This window comes from Engystomops pustulosus, chromosome 5 (genome assembly GCF_040894005.1).
Source record: "Engystomops pustulosus chromosome 5, aEngPut4.maternal, whole genome shotgun sequence".
Classification (NCBI taxonomy): Eukaryota; Metazoa; Chordata; class Amphibia; order Anura; family Leptodactylidae; genus Engystomops; species Engystomops pustulosus.
This window is the reverse complement of record NC_092415.1, coordinates 173,626,235-173,651,614: the sequence shown is the minus strand read 5'-3', so window position 1 is coordinate 173,651,614 and position 25,380 is coordinate 173,626,235. Positions and strand designations below refer to the sequence as shown.

General features: G+C 39.5%; 1 protein-coding gene across 2 annotated transcripts in view; it reads left to right on the top strand.

The window, feature by feature from the left end:
- Positions 1 to 25,380, top strand: part of RAPGEF5 (Rap guanine nucleotide exchange factor 5) — a 186,805-nt gene that overhangs the window by 71,157 nt on the left and 90,268 nt on the right. The window contains exons 5-7 of one of the 2 annotated variants that reach the window (XM_072153836.1): positions 3,376 to 3,544; positions 11,067 to 11,148; positions 21,555 to 21,603. In XM_072153836.1, coding sequence (XP_072009937.1) covers positions 3,376 to 3,544; positions 11,067 to 11,148; positions 21,555 to 21,603 — 300 coding nt within the window. Of the gene's footprint in view, positions 1 to 3,375; positions 3,545 to 9,692; positions 9,749 to 11,066; positions 11,149 to 21,554; positions 21,604 to 25,380 lie in introns of those variants that run through there. The other variant, XM_072153837.1, reaches the window with a different exon arrangement.

Below are 25,380 nucleotides of genomic sequence, written 5' to 3'. Positions count from 1 at the left end.
TGGTTGTAAAGATTTGCACACGAATATATGCACGCAATTTGCGGCCACATTTATGCCCCCATAGACATCTTTGGGACCCAGTCACGGTGCGGGGAGCACACTCTGTCTCAACACTCTGTGACAGAGCCGGACGGCTGCACCACAAAATATAGGACATGGGAATAGCCACTCGGCTTTATTTGAAGGGGAGGGGTGAGGAGCCCTCTACCCTTTTCTCTCTTGTATGCGGCTGTATGCTCACTCAGGCTAAGGCCAGAGCAACACACAAAACTGGAAATGCTTGATAATGGCTCTATGGATGAGCTGAAATGTTGCACCTTATTTTGCCATGGGTGAATAGAGATCACCTTTATACTTACCAGAGTGCTGCCTTATTGCATTTTTTGGATATGGTACTGGTAATTGGTGTCTCCCTTTTCCAGCCATTGATGCTGCTATTAATAATGAAGCAATAGTTGGTCAGCACATCACCTTTATGGAGTTTTATGATAGGATGTACTGTATAGTCCAAGGTTGGAATAAAAATGGATTTTCAGAGGGAATCATACAAAAGATATCCATCAACTTCCTTAATTCTTCTGCAGAATTGCACTGTAAAACCTTGCTACCGGGTTGTCTCCTGCCATAAGAAAAAAACTAAAACTTTGTATTACTAAATGTCATTACTTTTTGTAGCGTTAAAGCAATTGATATAATCCTTCAGTGATGTGTACAGTGGGTGGAGGTAACCTCAGAATTAGTGTAATTGAACAACTGTTCAACGGCCTTAAAGGGCCCAAGGCGATTACTGTATAACAGGGGCCTCCTCCCATGTGTGACACAAACAGTAACCTGATCTGTTATATGATGCTCAAGGGAGACCCACTTTCCCACCTGGTAGTAGGATTACACTATTGTACTACTGACGGAATATTATATATTTTTACCATATTTATTAACTGTATTTATATTTTTTTTATACTTTTTATTATAAATCTTAATCCCATACACCAGTTTAGCTCTAAAATATTAGTTTTTCCAAAAAGTCCCCCAGGGTACTAAATATCTGTTGTGAAACTAATGACAAACTGATCCCATAGTGTCCTATAGACTCCTCTTTATGTTTAGTGGTATTAGATGTCCTTGGGTGTCTCTGCACCAGACGGCGAATGCTGTGGACACCCGACTGGTGCAGTAAAGAGTGTATCCACCTCAACGGGTGCCCAAATATGAAGTGTGAGCCACCTAGAGTGAGTTTATAGTTACAAAAATTAATTCTCCCATGTACGGCCCCAGGATCTCTATTTTCCAAAATATCCTGAGACGTTTCTATTTAGTTGCTTCATATAGGTCTCTGCAGTACATCACAGCAATGACATTTTACAATATTAATGTAATCTCACTTGTAGGATGCACTAAGCTGACAGACTAGAGCGCCGTGTTTACATTCTCTAAAACTCCCTTTTCCATGAAGTGAGATAAAGGTATTTTTTTTATCTCTGATAAGAATTTTTTTTTCATTTGGATAATCCTTTTTTTTTTTTTTATCTAGACTACATTATTTTGCTTTCAAAATATCCTGCAGTGAATTGTGCCACAAGTGGGGAGAAAATAATATCAATAAGTATTTTGCAAAAATTCTAGCCTACTAAGTTGCCAGTGCTGTATACTTTATCACCGACTAACTATTTTATTGTGGATTGTAAAGGACATAAAAGAATTGCACGAGTGGCTTTAGGAAGCAGAAAGTAATATCAATAACAAAGGGTTAACGGACCCAGATTTTACCCCATTAAACTAATAACCACCTCAGGTAGAGTATGAAATGTCCTTTCTAGAGTTCCCTCTTTTATGTGAAATCTAGCTCATTTATAAAAACTAACCACCAAGTTCATGTGAAATTGAGCAGAGAAGAGTCAATTTTTTTTCCTGACATGAATCAAGTTTACATGCTGCCAGGGGAGTGTTACTTCATATGCCCCTCTCTTCAGTTCAAACCTAGATAATGGTCATATTAAAGATAAAAATCTGTACCTTTCTATGATTGTGTGGTTCTGTGAGCAACAGGACCGGAGATAAGACCTCTAAAGAAGTGGGGACTGGATCTTTATCATATTGCCAATTATCTTTTTTAACTGCCTTTTAGGAATCATTTATTGTTTGAAATGAGTCACTTTTAGTGGCTGGAGTGGAATGACATCACTTCAGAAACCTGGGTCTTTGGTTCTATAGAATATAATCTTTCAGATTGCATCTGGATTGTAGTTTTGGGAGCAATTATGGAGGCAATGGTATATTTGGAGATAAAAATAAATCAGCAGGAACTGGGTCTTTAACTGCCCATATCTCTGGTTCTGCAGCTCACAATTGTGATGTGAGCTGCAAGATGAAAATGTATCTTTAATGTGACAAAAGTTTGGTTCTAAATACTTTAGGACCAACTGTAGGGGTGTATGAAATAGATGATAGTGATAAAATAAATGACTGCCCACCTCTTTTACACATGACTTTGGAGGTGATTTTTTTTTTTTTTTTTTGGGGGGGGGGGGGGGTTACTCAGGTGAGATTTAACATAAAAGAGGAGATTCTAGCAAGGCTTATCTCATACTCTATCTGGAGCGGCTAGTAGTTTAATGAGGTAAAATCTGGTGACAATGAGGGGCTTTTACTAAGTCTTGTCTGACAGTTTTTTTGAGGGACAAGGCTAATTAAAATAAACATTAAATCATATTTTAAGCTGTTTGCGCCCCACACGTCACTATGGGTATGACAGCGCATGGAGCTGAATGGGAGGGGCCAGAATTAGGGGTCTCGGGGGCATAAAGGGCAGAAACTGCTTCAAACCTGGTGGAAATCAGGGAAAAGCGGTGGAGCCTCTTAGTAAATTTAGCATGGGGTACTCGGAAAGGAAGGGGGGCAATGAAGACTGGCATTTAAAATGCTAGGCTTAGTAAATCCCCTATAAAGTATATATTCGGCGTGTTTAATAGCCGATTTTCTTTTTTCATTATTTTAATCACCACTAATAACATTTCATTAAACTTTTTTTTACTGGTAAATAAATTACCAAAGCCATTTTTTATATCTATTCATGCCCTATTCAAATCCATGAAGGGATTGAGTTTTTCAGATATATTTGGAAAGCCTTTTATTTTTCAAAAAACAGCAGATTGCTACAATTCAAGAAAGTTACGGTAACTAAAACCCTTAATTTTTGGCTGCGGCCAGGGATAAACCATCTGTAGATGGACCACCACAAAAGGCAAAAGCAGGATTGTGTTGGTTTTCACTCGTATTATTGTTACCAAGGACATGAGAATCTCGTGATCTCATTTATTTATAGCAGTTTGACATTAAATTCACATATTTTACTATTTGTTCCTTGTTTCCTTACAGTGGACAAGCAGCATTGCTTCCAGGATGGCTTTGTGTTCTACCAGTTTTCCTCTGATGAGTGTGCTGATGCTGTCTGTGAATTTGGAAGAGACAAAGGCTGGCAGATGGGAGTTCGACTCTTAAAACAGCTTGCACCACTTGCTCCACTGACCTCGAATATCTGCGATGTGTAAGTTTTGTGTTCCGTTCCGCAGCTCTGCCAAATGTTTTAGCTGACAAGTTGAAAACTGGATGAAAGTGCAGAGTATTAACACACACAATGAAGAATACAGGTCTTGTGTTTGTTTTTATTCCCCTTCTTTTTTTGTACCAATTTGTTTTATGAAGTAATATATGAGACTATGAGATCTGAAAATCATTGTGAAAAGTGAATGGATAGATAGATGGGCAATGGACTTTTAATGGCTTCCGTTAGTATTCGTTTTCACCACTTCTGTAATGTGGCACTAATCAAAAACTTAAAGCGGAACTCAGGGATGTCGAACAACTTAGGCCATTATTACCTTGATAACCTATATGCAGCAGTTTCTTTGCTATCCTCCTCAGTTCAACCTGGCTGTGTAGTTTCTGTGTCTTCTGGCTATGTTGATTTTCCCCTGTGATTCCATAGAGTTGTTTGGAGATATGGTTTCATGGAGTGGAGGGGCTGCTTCTCCCTGCTCACCATGAAGGGCGATGGGGAGGTCATGTGACAGTGCTCTCTGCGTGTAACTGAGCATGTTAAGGGATTTGGATGCAGAAGTCTCCTACATAAAATAGGGAGGTCAAAGATCTCCCCTGTGCCCTATCAGTTGCTCATCCCAATCTGTGATTCTACAGAACTATTTCTCTGCACTTCATGCTGTGTCACTCACTCTGCTCCATCACCCCTCCCCCACCTTCTGCTCTCCAGGCACTTTCTGCATAGCAGGAAGATGTTAACCCACTTGGTGCTCACACAGCACAGACTATGAACTTCATGTATCTGTTATACTGCTGGTTTCTACTACTTATTACATTCTCTATGTACCTCCATGTGATGGAAACTGTCAGGCTAGTTAAGATAGAGTTTCTGTATGTATACTATACAGTGTTCAGTGGAGTTACTTGTAGTAATCTCGCTAGATTTACTGCTAGATGTTTGTCAAGCAGTTTCAGCAAAGAAAATGTCATAGCTTTGGACAGAAAAGGCATGCAGCACAATATGGGCATCAATCTGTTTAAAAGGGGGACTCACATATGAGAATTTGGTAAAAATCATTATTATATTGGAGTCACACTTTAAACCATGTAATTCACAAAAAGTAGTATAAATCCTGATGTTTGACAAAACAGATTTTTGTTTTTAAAACACCTCTTACTGCTCCTCATGTGGTTATAATTGATGACCTATCCACAGCTGTAGTTTCTGTTCACTTCAATGGAAGCCATGGCTGTAAATTAAAGCTCCTTCCAGTACATGGGACATGAAGCCAACCACTTAATGTCCTGTTTTTATAATGGGCTGAGCAGATGATGGGTGCGTGGATCAGGTATTGGACAGTACCATTTAGCATCTTATAACTTTACACTGTGCCCCTTCTTTTTTTACTTTGGAAATTAATAGTAAAATGGTTGGGTAAGGACCAAAATTCACACAGCCGTGGTTGGTCCGTGAATCAGACGGTGTGGTTTCTGTTTCTCGGACTGGACACACTGCTTAGGACAGACACTGGTGCCTTATAACGTTATAAGATGCAAGGAGTCCTGTCCTCGGCAGTGTGGTTGGTTCGTAAAAAAAATTAAGGCTATCATTGATTGGGTTTTTACCCAATGTTTGCAAACTGAATTGGCAATAAAGACAGAATTTTTAAAGGCTACAAGACCAAGTGCTGGATTCTTCCTTGGTTATCAAACAGGAAACACTACTGTCTGTAGTGGATTATAATAAAGGTAGTTTGGCCTTCTAGGGTGCCCATGGCCCCGGAAACCATCCACCAAATATTATAATAAGAAGGACCTTCCCCCATGAAATCCTCATACATCTGTTCATGCTCTCAATACACAAGAACCTTTAAAGGACCTCCAGAGGTCCTGAAGCAACAGAAGGGAGAAGGGACGTATCCACCATTCCCCAAAAAGCTGATTCTAGTACCATATGAAGGATGTGAATTCCAAACTTGTAGCAGCTATAATATTCATACAGCCCAGGGCCCATGGCAGCCTTAATCCGCCCCTGGGCACAGTCTGTGATTCATGGACCGACTTCAGCATTGTATAACCTTGCCTTCTCAATGACAACGCCAGATTGTTTAGGGACATACCCCTTTGTAATGTTAGATTTTTCAATAAGTATTCAGGAAGAATAATACAAGAGCAGCACTTGCAGCAATGCAAAAAGATGCTCTAGAATTTATGAGAAATATATACCGTATATACTCGTGTATAAACGTCCCCTCGGCTTATACACGAGTCAATAGCGATAGTCATGGACTTAAAAAATAATAAACTTATATACTCACCCTCCGGTGGCCCCGATGCACAGCACTGCTCCCCGATGTCATCGCGGCTCGTCTTCTGGCTTCCCGGCTCCTCTTCTTGCTTCAGCGCCCGTCTTCTGTCTTCTGTAACATCGTGCTGGGCGCCGCCATGAGAGAACAATGGCGGCGCCCAGCACGATGTTAGAGAAGACAGAGGACGGGCACGGAAGCCAGGAGAGGACCCGCACGGACATTGGTTGAGTAAATACGTTTTTTTTTTTTTTTTTAATTCTGGGCTGGCTGTATACTACTGGGGGCAGGCTGGGTTGTGCTGTATACTACTGGGGGCTGGCTGTGCTGTATACTATTGGGGGCAGGCTGTATACTACTGGGGGCAAGTTGGGCAGGGTGTATACTACAGGGGAAGGCTGTATACTACTGGGGGCAGGCTGTATACTGATGGGGGCAAGCTGGGCAGGCTGTATACTACTGGGGGCAAGCTGGGCAGGCTGTATACTACTGGGGACAGACTGGGCTGGCTGTATACTACTGGGGGCAAGTTGGGTGGCTGTATACTACAGGGGGCAGGCTGTATACTACTGGGGGCAGGCTGTATACTGATGGGGGCAAGCTGGGCAGGCTGTATACTACTGGGGGCAAGCTGGGCAGGCTGTATACTACTGGGGGCAGACTGGGCTGGCTGTATACTACTGGGGGCAAGCTGGGTGGCTGTATACTACAGGGGGCAGGCTGTATACTACTGGGGGCAGGCTGGGGTGGCTGTATACTAGGGGGGTCTGTGACCAATGCATTTCCCACCCTCGGCTTGTACTCAAGTCAATAGGTTTTTCCAGTTTTTGGTGGTAAAATTAGGGGTCTCGGCTTATACTCTGGTCGACTTATACTCGAGTATATACAGTACTATGTGACTCTTTAAGGGATGACATACTGATAGTGTAGCACCTCAAATAAAGAGCACTGCATTGAATGTTCCTTCTGTAACTGAAAATTAGTTGATAAAAACAGATGCATTTGGATTGTAAGTTTTTGCACCCTAAGCTACTTGTAACCTGAAGTGTCAATGACAAAAACAGTGATATCTCAGAACGCCATTTGTGCCAGGGATATAATTTGTGGTGAGGTAGGGCGTTGATGAATGTGACAAAGGAAATCTTCTTTTTATTTGCTCTGGTGCAAATGAATTAGAATTAAGTAAAAGGTTTTTCTACACTACACAATCCACTCGCTTTTAGAGCATCACAGTAATAAATTCAGCCGTTCACACAAATGAATGTGAAATCTAAAAGCATGTAAACTGAGCCCGGATGTAGCGGTGGTAAAGTGTCTGCAGTAGATCACATTAACGTCACGTACGTGAGTGCATTAAATCGACTGTCTGGATGTTATTTGGCTCACGTAGAGAAACTAAATGAGATGCCTCCGTAAAGAGCAAGCTGTCTGATGAAAGCTGCTTTACATACACAGAACAATTTGTGTATCGAATGCAGAAGAAGAGAACCTAAATGCGAAGACAGGTCGGCATTCATGATTATATGGGAAGCCCATATTTCCTGCATGGCAAGCCTTCAACCTGTCACCTCTCCACTTCCCTGTAATATACATCTTGTGTTTGTTTTTAAACATAGTGAAGCCATATGGTATGTACACAACTGGCAGGTGCACACAAGATGTATAGATAGCGTAAGCTGCTCAAAATTAGACCATATGGGTTACCAGCATCAATTACCTGATATATTTACTTAGGCTGGTTTACACACACACAGATTTCTGACCCGTCAGACCAATCGTACTGATAGCAGAATTTCTCAGTATTGGCCAAATACACACAGAATGAATTAAAAAACGTTCTCAACCTTAAAACGCCAGATTTGGTTTCCTGAATCTCCCTAGTTATGCTATAGTGGCAGAGCATAGTTAGATAGAAGGGGAGGTAAGAATTGGTCAAATTGAAACTCGGGAGCCCAATTCTGGAGAGAGAATCTGTTGTCAGAAGAATGGTTCCATTTACCAAGCCAGGGGTGTACGTGTTTGAGGGAGAAATGGAGATCCAGGGATCTTTTGTGTAGGGGGGGCATTTTAAAAAAAATCAACGACTTAAAAAAGTAAAAAAAAACTCCTCACCTATACTCCTCTCCATCCCGATCCTAGCACTTGTCTTCATTAATCTTAACGCTGGGATCAACTGAAAAAGAGACTTATAAAGCTGCTTTATTGCTATTCAAAATTTAAAAAAAGTTTATGCCATGACATATGGTAGTATCTGTCGATTATAAAGTTTCTTTTGGGAGTGGTATATACTGTATTTAATATATAATACCGTATTTTGTTTTATACAAACTACTGGTCAGTTGTTTACTATGTCTTTATTGTCTTTAGGGAACATGGCTTTACTGGTCTTGGAAGTAAAAGTCGAGCTTAGGGAAGCCTGTCGCTGGGGTGCCAAGTGCTGCCCTCCTATACCGATTTTCCCTTTAAACATACAAATATTTATTAACTATTATTGTAAAATATGAGAAATTGCTATATTATATTATGAATTTATATTATGTGACGTGTCTGCAGATCTATCCCTGATCAAAGCGGCTGATTAGGTGCATCTCTGCAGATAAAGCAAAAAGACATTGTGTTATTTTTCCCTTTGTTTTTACTACATACAATCGTTGTTTTATATTAAAACAAATAGTTGAAATTCCCTGGTTAGATCAGTCTATAAAAAAAAAACTGTGCATATGTTATATAAGCAAGTTGGAAAGATATTTACAGTAGATGGTATATATTTGGGTGCTATTCACAGTGAGTAGGTTAGAAAATTGCATATTTTTTTTTCAATATAAAGTGAAGTCTTTAGTGGAAAGATCTCTGATGTTACTGCTTTTGTAACAGGATTGTTGTATCAGGTTGACTGATCATAGCAACTTGCTCCCCTAGTTTTCAATAGTTCAAATTATTAAATATCTACATGACTGACCCTTTTTACATTGGAAATGTAATGCTGACAGCAGCTTATTTATTTTGCTTTTTTAACCCCTTAACGAACAGGCCCTTTTTTGTTTTCTTGTTTTAATTTTTCACTCCCCACCTTCAAAAATGTGTAACTTTTTTATTTTTCCATGTAAAGAGCTGTGTGGTGGCTTGTTTTACTCCATATTGACAGTATTTAAATATTCCATGCCTTGCACCAGGAAAAAAATTCCAAACGCATTGAAATTGGTGGAAAAACGCAGTTACACCATTTTCTTGTGTGCTCTATCACTGTGTGCCCCAAATAACATGTCTTCTTAATTCATTGGGTTGGTACGATCATGGGGACACTAAATTTATAAAGGTTTTATTACGCTTTAATAAATTTGAAAAAATGAAAACATTCTGAAGCAAAAAATTCTTCATGTTGGCATCTTCTGACGCCAATAACTTTTTCATACTTTACTGTAAGGAGCTATGTGAGGTTACAATTTTTGTATGTTGCAATATAGCGAAAAAGTAGCGTTTTGGATGGCTATTTTCCGTTACGGAGTTAAACCCTGGGAATATCCGTTATGATATTTTGATAGATCCGACATTTTAGGACGCTGCAATACATAATATGTTTATTATTTTTACTGTTTATCAATTTATCCATTCTCTGATTTGAATTTTTAGTTTTTATTTATTTGTTTTTACATTTTTTAAAATACTGTTCTGTCCCCCCAGAGTACTTTAACCCTAGGTTGTCTGATTGATCCTACTACAATATGGCAGTTTATGGGGACTTTACTGATCACGTAACAAATGATCAGAAACTATGGGGACAATACCTTCCAAAGACCCGGGGCTGTCATAGCAACAGATCATCGTTTCCCAATGATGTCACGGGGAGAGACAATCTAAGCCAAGATGACAGCACCCATGCTCCGACAGCTTTACCGCTGCCTCCAGTGGGTGTTTGCTGCAATATATATATGTCACACGTCGGTAAGGGGTTAAAAAGAAATCTACCATCAAAATCAAGCATTATAAACCAGGGACACTTTCTCATATATCCAGGCACTGTGACTGTGGTAATCTTCTTACATCCATCCTTCTTTGTAAAATAACTTTAAAAAATTATGCTAATAAGCTCCTGGGGGTGTTACCCAAGACCCTCATTGTTATTGCTTCACAGGTTTGTTACACTGTCTCACTCCACCCCTCCTCCTGCTCCCTCAGCATTTCCCCCTCCCTCTACCTAATGTAATCTAACAGCAACAAAAAAAGAGTTTGAGCACACACTGGGAGGGGGGAAGTATTGCTGCACAGTCTAACACAGTGATGGCGAACCTTTTAGAGGCCGATTGCCCAAACTGCAACCCAAAACCCTGCTTATTTATCGCGAGGTGCCAACAAAAATTAATGCAGTAACTTGTTGCTCCCTGTTCAATAACTTTCAATCATATTGGCCTCCTGAGGACACCAACACAGTAGAAAGATGGAACATTTTCACCATTTTAGCTTCTTTCCAGTTTCCCTCTGTACACAGAGAATCGTGGGGCCAGCAGGAGGTCCTCCAAAATAATTCACCCCTGTCTAATTCTCCCTCTTCCTACAGTCCCAAGTAGCAAAGTAAGTATCAAAATATGACTGAAAACAGCATCTTTTAAGTTGCTTATAACTGCAGGAAGATTCTCTGAGTCTTGTCTGGTGTGCTGGGGCGATGGCCCGAGTGCCCACAAAAAGGGCTTTGAGTGCCGCCTCTGGCACCAGTGCCATAGGTTCGCCACCACTGGTCTAACAGGTTGTGAAGCTGCACCAAATTTTAATGTATCATTTTAAAGATTTTAGAGGAAGGAGGCCATGGATAACAAATAAAAAATTACCACAGTCACGGTGCCTGCATTTATGAGCAAGTAAGTGTCCCTGGTTTATCATGAAGGATTTTGATGGTAGTTTTCCTTTTAAAGGAAATCTACCATTTTTTATGCATTATGAACCAAACATACATTGAGAATAATAATAAATAATAATATTCACTTTCAATGGCTTAAACCTATTGCTTAGAGACAGAAGGTGTAGCTAGCTTTTAGTTGAATTAGGTGGTCACATTGTTCAGGAAATAAGTACATCTTTCTGCTGTCTAATTTTGGCTTCAATAGTAATACCTTGAGCTGGAGATTCCTTCTGATAAGGTCCTTGGTCAAATCTGATGAAAATATGTACCTCTTTTGCACCTCTTTTGAGTATCTGTTTATTTGTAAAATTTTTTCCTCTTTCGCATAGGTCCCCTGATAAGTTAGAAAATGGAACTGATCCAAACAACAGAGTTCTGCAAATTCAAGCCCTCGCTCGTCTTACCTCTGCAGTAAGTGTGGCACATAGATGTTATGTGAACTATTTTTAGCAATGTTACTTGTAAATCAAAATTCAGAGAGTTTACTACGAAGAGACAACGGGAGTTATATATCATTGTTTTTTCTGTGCTTTTTGGGTGTTAAGAAGTCAAAAATGAGGATGTTTTTGCAACTTTTTACGGCTGAGAAGTCACACAGGACTATTTTCTACTTCACTATACTGGTGTAAACTACTGCTAGTGCAATGCTGGGAAAAGACAGATTTAAGACTTGCGATTTTTTTTAAAAAGTTGCAAAAAAAAGTGCATAGTCACTGTGCATAATCCCCTGCTGGCGTATGTGACTTTTTTACCTTTACATTTATTAAAGTGTCAAAGCCACTTTAGAGGAAATCTACCATTTGCTTTTATGCATTATGAACCAAACATACCTTGAGAATGCTGTAGCTACACTGATGCAGAAACATATCTTGTTTAATCCCTGAACTAAGTGATTTTGCTGAAAAAGCAATTATAAAATTATGATAATGAGGCTCTGTCACTCCTAAGGCTGCTCAGCGCTTCTCCTCACCCTAATTATGCACTACTGCAGAGAACACTGTATTCTCTGTGTTGTCCCTGACAGGCAGAAGTAAGCAATCGCTGCAACAGCCCCCAGCTGCTGTGTAGTCATCCAGCTCAGGTTGATTAGTACTGTCTGGACAGTTCAGGAAGCTCTGTGTAATGTATTTATGTGCAGCAGCAAGTAGGCACCCAGTTTTTCCAAGGTTCTGAATTTTATAATTGTTTTTTGAGCAAAACCACTCAGAACAGGGATTAAACAAGATATGTGTCTACATCAGTTTAGCGACAGCATTCTCAAGGTATGTTTGGTTCACAATGCATAAAAGCAAATTGTAGATTTCCTTTAATGAATCTGATGGGCAGCGGGGCTTCAAAGACAGAAATAGAATGAAGGATGAATATATAAATAACCCCCATTGTAAGTATTCTCTCTAAATACAGGAAATATAAATTTTTGTTATTGCATGACTTTTACCCCTCCACATTTACAGGTATGTCATCATGTAAATTTGTCATACTTGACATTGAAACTGCATTCTCACTATTACAGAATGTATACTATATACAATATCATATATAGTGTGTGTGTGTATAAATATAGTTAAAATGGTTGTACCTTGGCCCCTCCTTGATATGTGTTGTCAAACGCAAAGTCGTATCCAGTGTTTTTATCTTTATTGTACAAAGATATAAAAACATCAGTCTGTTGGTATAAATTAACTACTAAACAATTATTTATCACCATATAGTAAATATATTAACATTTGAGTGTGGTGATTTAAAGGGAACCTACCACCACAAATCTACCTATAAAGGTAGATTGGGTGGTAGGTGGATCAATGGGACGTGAGGATAGCCCTTTTAAGGGCTAATCCTCACGTCCCTGCACTTTTTTGATAACTTTTATTAGATATATATTCAAATTTACTTATGCGGCTACTGGGGCGTGGAGTAGCCGCATCTGAGGTTACACGAGGCGGCTACTCCACGCCCCGGTAGCCTCTTTTCCCCTCCTACTCACCCATCTTCGGCGCGCAGCTACGCGGAGCTAACCTCAGATGCAGCTACTCCACGCCCCAGTAGCCGCATAAGTAAATTTGCAAAATTGTCTAATAAAAGTTTTAAAAAAAAAGTGTGGGGACGTGAGGATTAGCCCTTAAAAGGGCTATCCTCACGTCCCATTGATCCACCTACCACCCAATCTACCTTTATAGGGAGATTTGTGGTGGTAGGTGCCCTTTAAAGGGGTTATCCGAGCGAAGCAATGAATTAGGGACAAGCTGGGGCATTTAAAAAAAATTAAACATGTACACACCTCCTCCGTCACTCCCGATGTCCCACACCGGAGTCCGTCAGATCCGTACTCCTTTTTGTTTACAGGGGCAAGGAAGCTGCGCTCAGGGGCATCTGGCCAGCAGTCCCTATCTCCCATGATATGGTGACAGATGGGAGAGGCTGGCCGCTTGGAAGCTCCCCGAGTGCAGCATTTGTGCCCTTCTAAACAAACGGGGGCACGGATCAGATGGTCCGCGGCGCGGGTCGTCAACACCAGTGGAGGAGGTGATTACACGTTTATTTTTTTTAAAAAGCCCGCCCGTCACTGATTTTTTGCTACTCTAGGACAAGCCCTCTAAGTAGAATCACCACACTCAAATGTTGATATATTGTTCAAAGATGCATACAGATGAGGAATTAAGGTTTTCATTGGGAAAATCCATTTTCTGCAATATAAAAGACATGCAGATGATTCGGAACAATGCAGTAGAACCTGAAAACTCTACAAATGTGGACAGAGTTTGACATGACCCTATTTAAATGTCTTGTATTGTCATTTGTCACACTGAAAATCTGTGACAAATCCCCTGAGCATGAAGACTGACTGACGGCTTCAGTGCTGGATATGACTAAAGACATAAATAAATGGATGGAGAAACTATAAGACATAAATGTGCAGATTTTTCTTTTAATTTCAGCTCTAAAAATGATAGTTGTACGTTATGTAACTGCATTGCATATACTTTGGCTTGTGAGCAGTCGTCTTTCATGTGGCTCCAGGCTGCCCAAATCCATGCCAAGTTAGTGTCTAGGATTCATTGGGAAAGTCCAGGATTCCAGGCTCTGTCTAGGAACAGACATGATGTTTTGTGCTTGACTCGTCTCCTGCAGTGTCTGACACAGAAATAGGTGGCTACATTAATGTGGCTGATGATTGGCAGCCTATACAAGTTATCACTGTGCTGGCACTGATACATGGCTCACCTCCCCTACATTATAAATATGCACTGTGTAATTATGTGGTCTTGGTGCCAGGTTCAGTCTCATAAGTTTCAATCCTATGTAAGTGGGGAAGAAATACACACAAAAAACTTTTTTTGGGGCCAATGCTTCTATATTTATGGGTCCAGGTATCAGCCCGTCACTGCTCGCAACACCACTGCTTATAGCTAGAAATATAAAGATTTAACACTCAATTACTTGTTATATATATTTACATTTTATAATGCATTATAAAGAACTTTTCCATGAATTTGTGAACAATCTTTTATAAGTCTGCATTATAAGTTGATCGGTGAAGGTCCAACCCAAATGCTCGGACCTCCACCGATCACGAGAATGGACCCCCAGGAATGCATATAATTGGGGTCCCTATCCAATGCAGAAAGATCTGTCTATGGCCAAAGTGTGTCCTCTACTACTATGTAATAATTACATGGCAGAATGTATTTTGGAGAAGAGAAGGTTTAAGGTGACGTGATATGTTATTTTGGTTGTTTCTTAGAGCAGAGGCAGTTCTTCTAGGTCAGAAGTCCATATATTTACATTTCCTTCCCTCCTATATTTACTGCAAAACTTGTTTGACTTTGCCTCGGCCAGATTTGAATAGTCGCACCTTAATTTGTTTCTGGTCCTTCCCCAGTGTGCTGCCAGTGCTGCCATTGTTATTGACACGGCCAGGCTTCTATTTGCCAGTGAAATGAGCATTCATGTGTCATTTGTTGGGAGTTAGTAAATCCAGAGCATGGCCCGAGGAGACAGCAATGACTGCAGCTCATTAGAGTACTCATTTACAGAGATCATTAAAATAATATCCCCACATGGCGGAATCAAGAGACATTTGTAATGCCTTGTAAGGCTTCACTTATATCTGTGATGTGGAAGAAGAAGAACTTGTCAAAACACAGCCAGCCAGCCCAGCAAATCCATCCGCTCACAATAATTGGTCACAAATGAGTAGCTAGCTGACAAAACTGATCATATTAAACCAGAAAACGTACCCTTACCCCGGCCAATAAGGATACGCCTGAACAAATTCATTGACTTTTGCACTCACGAATCTATAGCAACTTTGATGTCAGTCTGAATGTAAACGCCCTTATGGACATGTACATGTATAAAACAGATATTCGTTTCCTACAAACCCGTGGTTATTTTCTAACCATGATAAGTGACTGTCAGCCTCTTGCCTAGAAGAGATGCCTGGATATTTTTTCCTTTTCCCCATGAGTATTAGATGATGGTTAAATTCTTTTTAAAGGCTACATTCCCAGCATGTTTTCTGGATACGCTCAGCATATATGCCAGCAAAGCTCCCAGGGTGTATGATGAGTTTATACAAAGGCATATCCTTTTTGCATCCGTCTGCTCAGTATACATCAGGATATCAGGATGTATACTGTCCAGCAGCGGCCTAATGGGGCTAATGGGATGATCAGTCCCTTAAGCCACATTGGGCTAAGACTATCAACAGTTAATTTCATAATGGCCTCCAAACGATCTGGAACAATTGCCAATATATTGTCAGAAATGCCCTTGTCACCATGTTGATATACTTCTCCTATAATGTCCTTTACCTTTTATAGGTCTATTGAAGTTTCAGAGTGCGTTCACATGTGGGGTTAAGGCATGTGTTTTTAAACGCATCACAACAGCTGAGAAGAGGAGATTTGCCTAATTACATTGTTTACAAAATGCACGTGTAAACACTATGTTAACATCACGTTAACACATTCATTTGTTAACACCAGATGTGAACTCACTCTCATAGGTCTATTGAAAGTTGTTGCAGTCACTTATTAAAACCTTGATCCTCTTCTTCCCGGTCCTAATTAAATGCTTAGTGCACATAAGGGATAAAAATACCAGGACTTGTTAAATCATTCCGTGTGTTGAACCCTGTAATTAATGTCTGCGTTCTCTATTCTGTCTTCATTTTGTCGTGGACTGCTGTTTTATCGATGCATATGCATCAGTGAACTTTATAGATATCCGGTTGTCACGGTAGTCATTGCTAACTAATAAGCTTCTTTAGATTAAGAGGGAAAATGCACCTACTGCTGATGTAAGCAAAGTTTCGGCTTGACTTTTTATTAGCGGGTACATGAGATCCAGTTAATGTTGTTCAGTTAACTGTCATTGCGAGTAAAAACAAATAGACTCCGTGATTACCCGTGCGCCCGTGGAACCACATTATCCAATAATAATTAAGCACTGAGATGGGTTTCTATTAAGCGCCGCTGTCTGCAGCAGATTACTTTTCTTGGCAGATAATCAGACACTGAAAGAGCCATTATATTCAGAAACTTCCCAAAGTGCTATAGAATTCCCTTTAAATAGTCAAAGGGGTTGTCCTGCGATAGAAAAACACAGCTGTTTTTTCTAAAATTATCGCACCTCCTGTCCATGGGTGTTATCTCTTATTACATCTCTTCTTGTTTGATGTGTCTGGAAATGAGCTGCAATACCACACATAGCCAGTTATAAAGTGTGGCGCTATTTATGGAAGAAGCCAGCCATGTTTTTCTTATTCTGAACAACCCCTGTAATTGTATATATATATATTTTTTTTTTTTTTAATTTTTCTTTATTAGTGCTAGGCATTGAATCTTGCAGTACCTTTACCTTTGTCCCCATAATAACACAACTTGTACATTGTTATCATATTTACATTAAGTGGATCACTATCAGTTTATAGGTCTGTGCCTACTGTATGTACCTGTTAAGGTTTAGACAATCCGAAAAGTTTTGTCATGGGAACACAGTTGCAGAGAATAATGCTCATAGGGGGAGATTTATCATTAGGCAGGATTTTGAGCAGTTGTCTATGTGTTAGACTGGCAGGGTTTCGTATGTGCAGTGTTAAATGCCTTCTGATGTGACTGTGTGTGCTCTATGCAAATAGACTGCACCAGATGCATATATGTGTAACATCTGCTCAATTTCTGCCTTTTTGCGATGTTTTTGCACAGGAAATTCTCAGATACCTCAAGAATAAAATTGAGCAAAAACCTCAAAACTTCCCCCTGTAGTAGCAATGGACCCACATACACAATAGTGTCAACAACAAAGACTAATAACTAAGACCATGTCCACACCTGCGCTTAGACTTTTCAGTTGTTCTGCTCGGTCAACGAAGCGGAAGAAAGTAAAATCTGATGTAACAGATATTTAAAATCAGCACCAATGGAACCCAATAGATGCTATTAATTATACTGGGGTCTATTGGACTTTCAGAGATGATTTTGTAATTTTACTGGGCAAAAAAAGTCCTGTATTTAGGGGTTCTTTGATGGGATCTACAGTAAAGACTTTTCCAGGAATGGAATGTAAGCACAGCTTAGCAGAATAATAGTCAATGTAGTTTCCAAGTTGCAATCTTATAAAAATACACTTTTACAATGAACTTCCCTCACTTTTGCCCCATAGGGTTTCAGCAGATAGACCCTGAGGAGGGAGTTTTATATTACTACATATTTTATGTACATGATATGTGATGCTGTATTGTATATATTGCTGCCAGGCTTATTGTGTGTAGACTTGTCATTTTCCTATGTGTTGCTGCCCTCTAGTGTTGTGCAAGCAAAAATAATGACTACATGCAGTTATTGAGGGATTACAAATTTAAATAACTATTAATGACATAAATCAGGAAAATTCTGAATATACGTCAAATTCCACAGCAAACCTGCATTGAATATTTTCCATTGCAAACGACATATTATTGTTTATTTCTAGTGGATAAATATCTGCACTAGTCATGTGGTGGGCACATGGGTGACATCCTAGGTGACAGAGAGATGAAAATGAACGGTCATATTGACACAGGAACTAGTCTGGAGTCTTCATAACTATCTGTGTGTATATGATACACAATGGCTCATTGCAATATGTGTATCTGTATATTGTAACATGTTGTGCTCCTGTGTGGCCCTCACTTGGCTTAAGACAACCTATAAACCACTTAAACAACCTTATAAAATATGTTGGGCTGGCAAATGATGTTACTAGCTTGCTCAACCCCCAAATATCTGGATACTACATTTATATATGGCAGCATATGGTGCACAATCGTATGGAACAAATTTTTCCCGGTTCAGTACTGGTAGCACATGGGCGTTTTAATATACGTTCAAGTGAAAGGGGCTTTAGGCTGAATTCCCATGGTCATAAAAGTCGTTCAAGTTTAAAAAGCACAATTTCTTTGTAAAGGAAATCTATACATCGAAATCAAGCATGATAAACATTTACGGACATCGGTGCACCATGCACAGAACCGTATGTGGGCCTTTCATATGCCTCACAATGGCACCCGGCACGGTGCGGTAAGCACACAGCGTCTCACCGCGCTGTGATCACTCAGATTTCTATAGAGAGGGGAGGTCTCACCACTCAACCCCGTCATGTGCCTTCCCAGGTGACTAAAGCCTTACTCATATTTCCAGGCACCATGACTATGGTGATCTTCTTATATGTGTTATCCAGCTTCACAGACTGTCACACTACAGCCCACTCACCCTGCTCCGTCAGCACTTCCCTGTCCCTCTGCCTCATGTAATCTCACTACAGCAGTGGAAGTTCCAGTACACAGTAAGAGGGGGGAAGTGCTCTTGCACACTGTAATAGCCTGTGAAGCTACAGCACCAAGGGGTTCTGGTACTGCTATTATATATATTATAGGAATGATTCAACTTGCTGTCATACAATAAAAGACGAACAGGAATGGTCACTGAACATATTGACACAAGAGTGATCTATCTATTATATGATCCACTAAACTTAACTAACTTAACTAAATCCACTAAAAATAACTGCATCAGTGGAGGGTGCACGTCTAGGAACTGATTAATACTCAATATACAAATGAAAAAAATGGCGACACTCAAAAGAATTTTAAAAAAGTGGGTTACTTTATTCCACTGATCTGATCTGATGATAAATGAACCATCAAGACATAGGTTGGTTATAAGTCTTCATACTTTTGTGTATAGTATATAGTACATTCAGAACTGTTGAGTGTGATAGTTCATTAGGCTGTACTATTACTGATCAACCAGTAGGTGCCCCCTATTACTAAGGAGCTCCTGACAGTTCTGTGTAGCTTATGGAAAACAATGAGGAATTGATGCAAAAAGTATATTGGAAAATTGTATAAGTTTTCATTGCACAAGCAATATCAACTATTTTCTGAAAGTGGACAACCCCTTAAAGTGCATTGTTTCTAGGTATGAATTTTACCTCCAGTGGGTATTGCTGACAGCAAGTGTTTCTTAATTACATGGTTTTTATGAAACGTATTACTTGAGAGCGACCAGAAGAGACGTATGTAATTAATTCACCATGTTTCAGCCGCATACAATTCTAGATAGATAGGAAAAAAATAATCAGTATCCAGAATGATTAATGCCTTGTTGATAGTGACGTTCCCAGGAGACACACAATAAATTATTTTCTCTTTTATAACACACAGTCTTTTGTAATATTTAAAAATCCTCTAATTTAATTGTGATCTTGGGTTATGCAGTATCGTATTTTATGTTTTATTAGATCAGAAAAAGTTGTACAAGATGTATAATTACCCAGATTGTTCTCATTCAGATGAATTTTTTAAAAAAACTGCTTGCTACACTGTGTTCTATAGGGAAATACTGAAACTAGTAAACAAATCTGTGAAAGTCTGCACTGGTCAGGTACTTTCATGCATTGTAACTTGTATATGTTGTATTATAAAATATTCATGTACAGGAGGCAGTACAATGGCACCTAGAGTCCTACTGGCACCAAACTGCATGGGACCTCCATGTACTGCCATATGGTGCTCACTTTGGCACCGTTTTAAAGGAAATCCACCATCAGAATCCGGCATGATAAACCGGGGCCATTTACTCATAGATCCAGGGACTGTGACTGTGGTAATCCTTCTTATATTTGTTATCCATTGTCTCCTTCCTTCTAAAATCAACTTTTAAAATTATGCTAACAAGCTGTAAGGGATCTAAGGAATGTTGCGAGAACCCCACTGAGTATGTGCCCCGTGTTTATCATGCTAGATTTCCTTTAACATAGCATATCTTGAAGCCTTCTTTTATAAGTTTGGTCTGAGATACTAAGATAAGATAAGATAATCCTCTATTAGTCTCACAGTGGGGAGATTCCCAATGTTACAACTGCAGAGAGAGTACAGAGTGTACAGTACAAACAACGACAGAACAATAATATTAGGGATAAATTAAAAAAACAAACAAAAAAGTTATTAAAGTGCAGTGATCGGCAGTTTGATATTCAGTCTGTGGATGGGACCTGCAGGGACTGGGCTTCACTAGGCAACACTGCCAAAAATCAAGTGCAGCCATTCTTGGGATCACATCCATATATTACACAGAACCTGGCTCAGCATATTACTAATAGTACCAGTCGTGATACTATACCCTCGCATAAGTCAAAACTATCTGTTTCTTAGCCATCATGGTGACCTATGAATTTTCTAGTTTAGAATCGCTCCATCACTTTTGATGCTAGGAATGGCACCTCTTAAAACTTAAGTCCTAATTAAAGGGGTTGTATGAATGGGGATGGGACAAATTTCCAGGCACTGTGCTCAACAATTTCTGAGACTCTCATACAACTGATTGGAGCAGCAGAACACCTCCTCCTGGTGCTATGTCCATAAGTGGCAATTGGACTCCCCCCGCCCGTCTGCGTATCGTTTGGGATCCTGTTCTAATGATCATTGGGGTCCCAGTAGTCGGACCCTAACCAATAGGGGATACTTTAAATGACTGGTACAACCCCTTTAATACATACATATGCATTTTCAATGTCCTTATTGGGCATTTAAAACACACACATTTGCTCACAAACAACAACATGCTGATTTACATTTCATGTATTTGTTTTTGTAGTTTCTGGAAGTCTGTCCAGGTGCAGGAGTCCATAAAGCCAAAACAGAGGGAGATTTGTTGTGATCACTACATCCCTGAGAAAAATCTTCCATGCAAAATGCCATTCTCTTTGCAGCAGGGACAATTAAAAGCTTCCTTTTCTGTCACTCTGCTGTGTCTCTTAATATTGTAAAACATTTTCACAGGAAAGGACTGTCGGTGCTGCTTCCTCCATAAGGTGCACTGGAATCTATTAGTAATACATCTCACTGCAGTAAATATACTTGAATCCTGTGGAGACTAGCACTGCCTACTGGTTGCTGAGAGGAACTGCAGCCTAGATATGTAACGGTATATGCCGTTTGGATATTTAATATTAATACTAATTATTAATAATAATAATAATTGCTTTATTTAGCATTTAGCTTTGGATTTATATATATATATATATATATATATTTTTTAAAAGTCCATAATTTAGATAGAATGGATTAATTTATCATATAAAATTTAGTTCAGCGTCTGTTACTAAGAGTCATTTTTTGGAACATTTTTTTTTACAAATATTTTTATTACAGTTTTTTTTTATGTACAGTAAAGTCAGCTGGGGTATAGAAATAAATCTTATATGATTCTCCCTACAGTTTTACCCAAAAGAGCCTTAAATCCTTTTTTTTCTTTTTCTGTCTGGTTTTATAGGTGCAGAGGGAGCTGGCAGCTGTCATTGCCCTGAAAGCCCGAAAGTCTGGTGAGTAAAAGAAAAGGAGATTTATTTTCACCCTTCAAATTCAATGATCCTATCTGTGGTTTTATTTATACCTTGGTATAGTGTTGTATTTTTCAGCACAGATGGATTCCTTTTGTAATAATGTGCATAGAATTTATATATAAATACTGTAGAAAAGAAGAAGTGTGATGTTGTTTATAGCAGATTTTAATGCACAGTTTATAAGAAATAAGTGATCATAATGAATGGAAGACCGTTGTCTGTTCATGGACCTACAGAGAAACCTATCATGGAGTGTGACCTCCCACTGGACTCCTAAACCCACAACACAGTACACAGCATAGTTGATAAATGGCGACTCAATGATGGGGGCACGAATACTGCGACCCCCTTAAAGGTGTTATACCAATTTAGGAAGTTATCCCTTATCCTTAGAATATGAAATGATAATTGGTAAGGGTCTAACTGCTGGGACCCCCACCTATTATGAGAAGCGGTCCTTCAGCTATCAGGAGAATCGGGATTGATAGGCTGAGAAGCAGGATAAGCAAGTGTCCTGCCGCTCCATTCAATACTATGGAACTGTTGGAAATTACTATGGAAAAGTGGGCTATATACTACATTCCCATTTACTGTCACGTTGAGTGTTGGAGATATCTGGGCGCTTTGCTCTGCAATTTCCTACACCCCCACACTATTGAATGGCGCAGCAGGGCACATGCTCGTCTTGCCACTCCACCCATAAGTGAGAATGGGACCCCTGTTCTCTGGATTTCTGGGGATCTTGTTCTGTGGATAGGGGAAGACATCCTAACTTGGTACAACCTTTTTAATCATTAAAGTACAATCCCCACATTCATCCAAATGTCACAACCACTGTCACAGTATTATATTTCATTGAGTATTTGAGCATACAACTGATTTTATACTTCCTATATACTGTATGTGGTGTAATTTTTGTAATTTACCTCGTTTGTGTAGCCATATTGATTGAAATATGCTTGTACTAGAACTGTTGTAATGCTTTCCGGGTCACAACAAAGAGTTATACAGAGCACAATGAATTATTATACTCTGTTATCTCTCTTGTTCTTTAAGCAAGCCGAAAAAGAAAGCGCTCTCTGTCCTCCTTTCATTTCATTTATATGCAGCCTAGTGACACCATATGAGGATCATCTTAGCACAGCACCAAGCGGAAAAACAACTATGTAGCATAGTGGCCTATTGTCACCTCGTGAGAGATTCTACTCATGTATAATATATGTGCAACATACATTAATCTGGATACATAACTGATCTGGCAGATAGTGGTGTTGGACTCTAGTGTTTTCTAGTGTTTTGTACTCTGCTTATGTTATTAATAATCACATTTCATCATTAGATGGAAACTTCTTTATAACAAGTGAAGAGACCCAGTCTGTAATATGTTTGTAGATGGTAAAAAGGAATTGTACAAATCGAGATTTCAGATTTTCATCAGGTGTATATGATGTTCCAGTTATGATGTTCTTCAAAGAGTCACATACTCTAATCCAAGTTTCTAGGTCTAATAATAATAATAATCTTTATTTATATAGCGCCATCATTTTCTGTAGCGCTTTACAAATAATAGGGGACATATACAAATATAATAAGACAATACAGAGTACAAACATGGTCATATGGAACAATAGGAGTGAAGGCCCTGGTCGCAAGAACTTACAGTCTATGAGGATGAGGGGGAGACACAAGAGCTTACAGTCTATGAGGATGAGGGGGTGACACAAGAGCTTACAGTCTATGAGGATGAGGGGGTGACACAAGAGCTTACAGTCTATGAGGATGAGGGGGTGACACAAGAGGTATAAGAGCTTGTATTATGGTTCAGCCATTCTTTATAAGGGAACAAAGTAAAATAATTTAATAAAAATTCTGCTACATGAACCAGCCATCAGCCGCTATCTATCTATCTATCTATCTATCTATCTATCTATCTATCTATCTATCTATCTATCTATCTATCTATCCTCACAGGAAAGCCTGTAGCTTGGTATCTGGTGTTTGCCAGATAACAGACAGGAGGAGCGCATAGGATGGGTTAGTAAACAGAGAGTTAATGTTTCATGCAGTTAGGGAGTGTGATAGGTCTGCCCGAGGATATGGGTTTTAAGAGCATATTTGAAGATTTTTGGTTTGGGTATTAGTGTGATAGTCCGGGGTAGGGCATTTCAGAGAATAGGTGCAGCTCTGGAGAAGTCCTAGAAATGGGAGTGGAGGTTTGAATTAAAGAAGGGAATAATCTAAGATTAAACGGTTGAGCATAAGGAGGTAGCACTCTAACTCTTTTTTTTCTTTGTATGGGAATCCAGATAATAGACTCCTGTACACATGTATGAAAAGAGGCGTCTGCACAAATGCCTCTGCTTGCTCAGCGGCCAGGAGAGGTGGGTCAGGGACCTCCCTTCTCAAAATAAGTTCCAATCCCATTAGTTCCATGTCCATTGCACAATTTATAGAATATCAGCTGTGAATATACTATACTATAAGTGTGGTAGATAAGAATATCCCTTTAATTCCTGTCTATATAACAAATAATAAGCCTTCAGGTACTGAAGCCTGAGCAAGAGAGGTAACAGCTATAATATATAATATAGCTGTAATTTTCTTCTTTCTTTTCATCTTTGTATCCGGAAGAGCTGGGGTGGAATTGTAATTGTTCCTCGGTGTAGGGTTAGCCTGATATCCTGCTGCGGCGAAATCAATGTCCCTTTACACCGGGCTATTATCTGCCATGTTCTGTGTAGCTGGCACCTGTCTTTAACTTTCTTCATACAAAAGGGAAGTTTCTTTTTTTTCCAACATTAGGTGCAACGATTTGCCAGAAATTATAAAAAGAAAACGACCACCTGACAAATGACTCCCCCCGTCTAGCAGCCGGTGATATATCGGCATCGCTCTGCCATACAATAACATTGTCAATATGGGAAAATCACTTTTGTTCTGTTCCTACAACGTGACCAATCTGGGTGTCTGCTCCGCTAATCTCTGTGTTGTGATTCCTTTGTCAAGGAAAGGAAGTGTTTCTGTGGATCTTTCTATAGCCAAGTTTCCTTTTTTCTCAGTTTACAGAAAATCCCCCACAGAAACTGCGTGTGGAAGATCCCCACATCAGTCTTTGATATATAAAGGCATAAAACATATGATATATATTTTTACATATAGGGGATTGAATTCTTGGCTAATTGGTTTTTAATCTCTTAGCCATTTCCAAATTAAAAAGTCAGGATGATAACGGGGCTGAGGCGGGAGAGACCTCCACTTTGTGTTAATAACGCCCTGTGTTTGTATAACTGGGGGGACATGGTGCCTTTGCACGGAGTTACTGTTATGAAAGAAATCTCCCGTTATCTGTGACGCCGCTGAATATTCATGGCTCTAATTATTTTCCTCTTTGTAATCTAACTGATTTACTTAGTAAAATATGCCTTTTAGCACTTGTTATCTGGGCTGCCCGCTCCCAGGAGCTTCTGTGGATTCCTGAATTAATGAGAGGTTTTATAGCATATTTGGTGAAAAGAAATATCAGCAGTAGATATACAGTAAGTGGAGTAGGGAATGATGGATCGTTGCTTATCACTACATAGAATAGCTGGCGGGTTGTCCGCTGCCTGGCATCATCATAACTATAAACTATGCAGGCAGTGCGCTGGATTCGCCATCCCCCTCCTCTCTCTCTGCACAAAATAAGCTCCATTTTCTTTTATGCTTTAAGATTTTAGTTTAATTTACATAATTTCTATGATTTGTATTCTGTAGCTG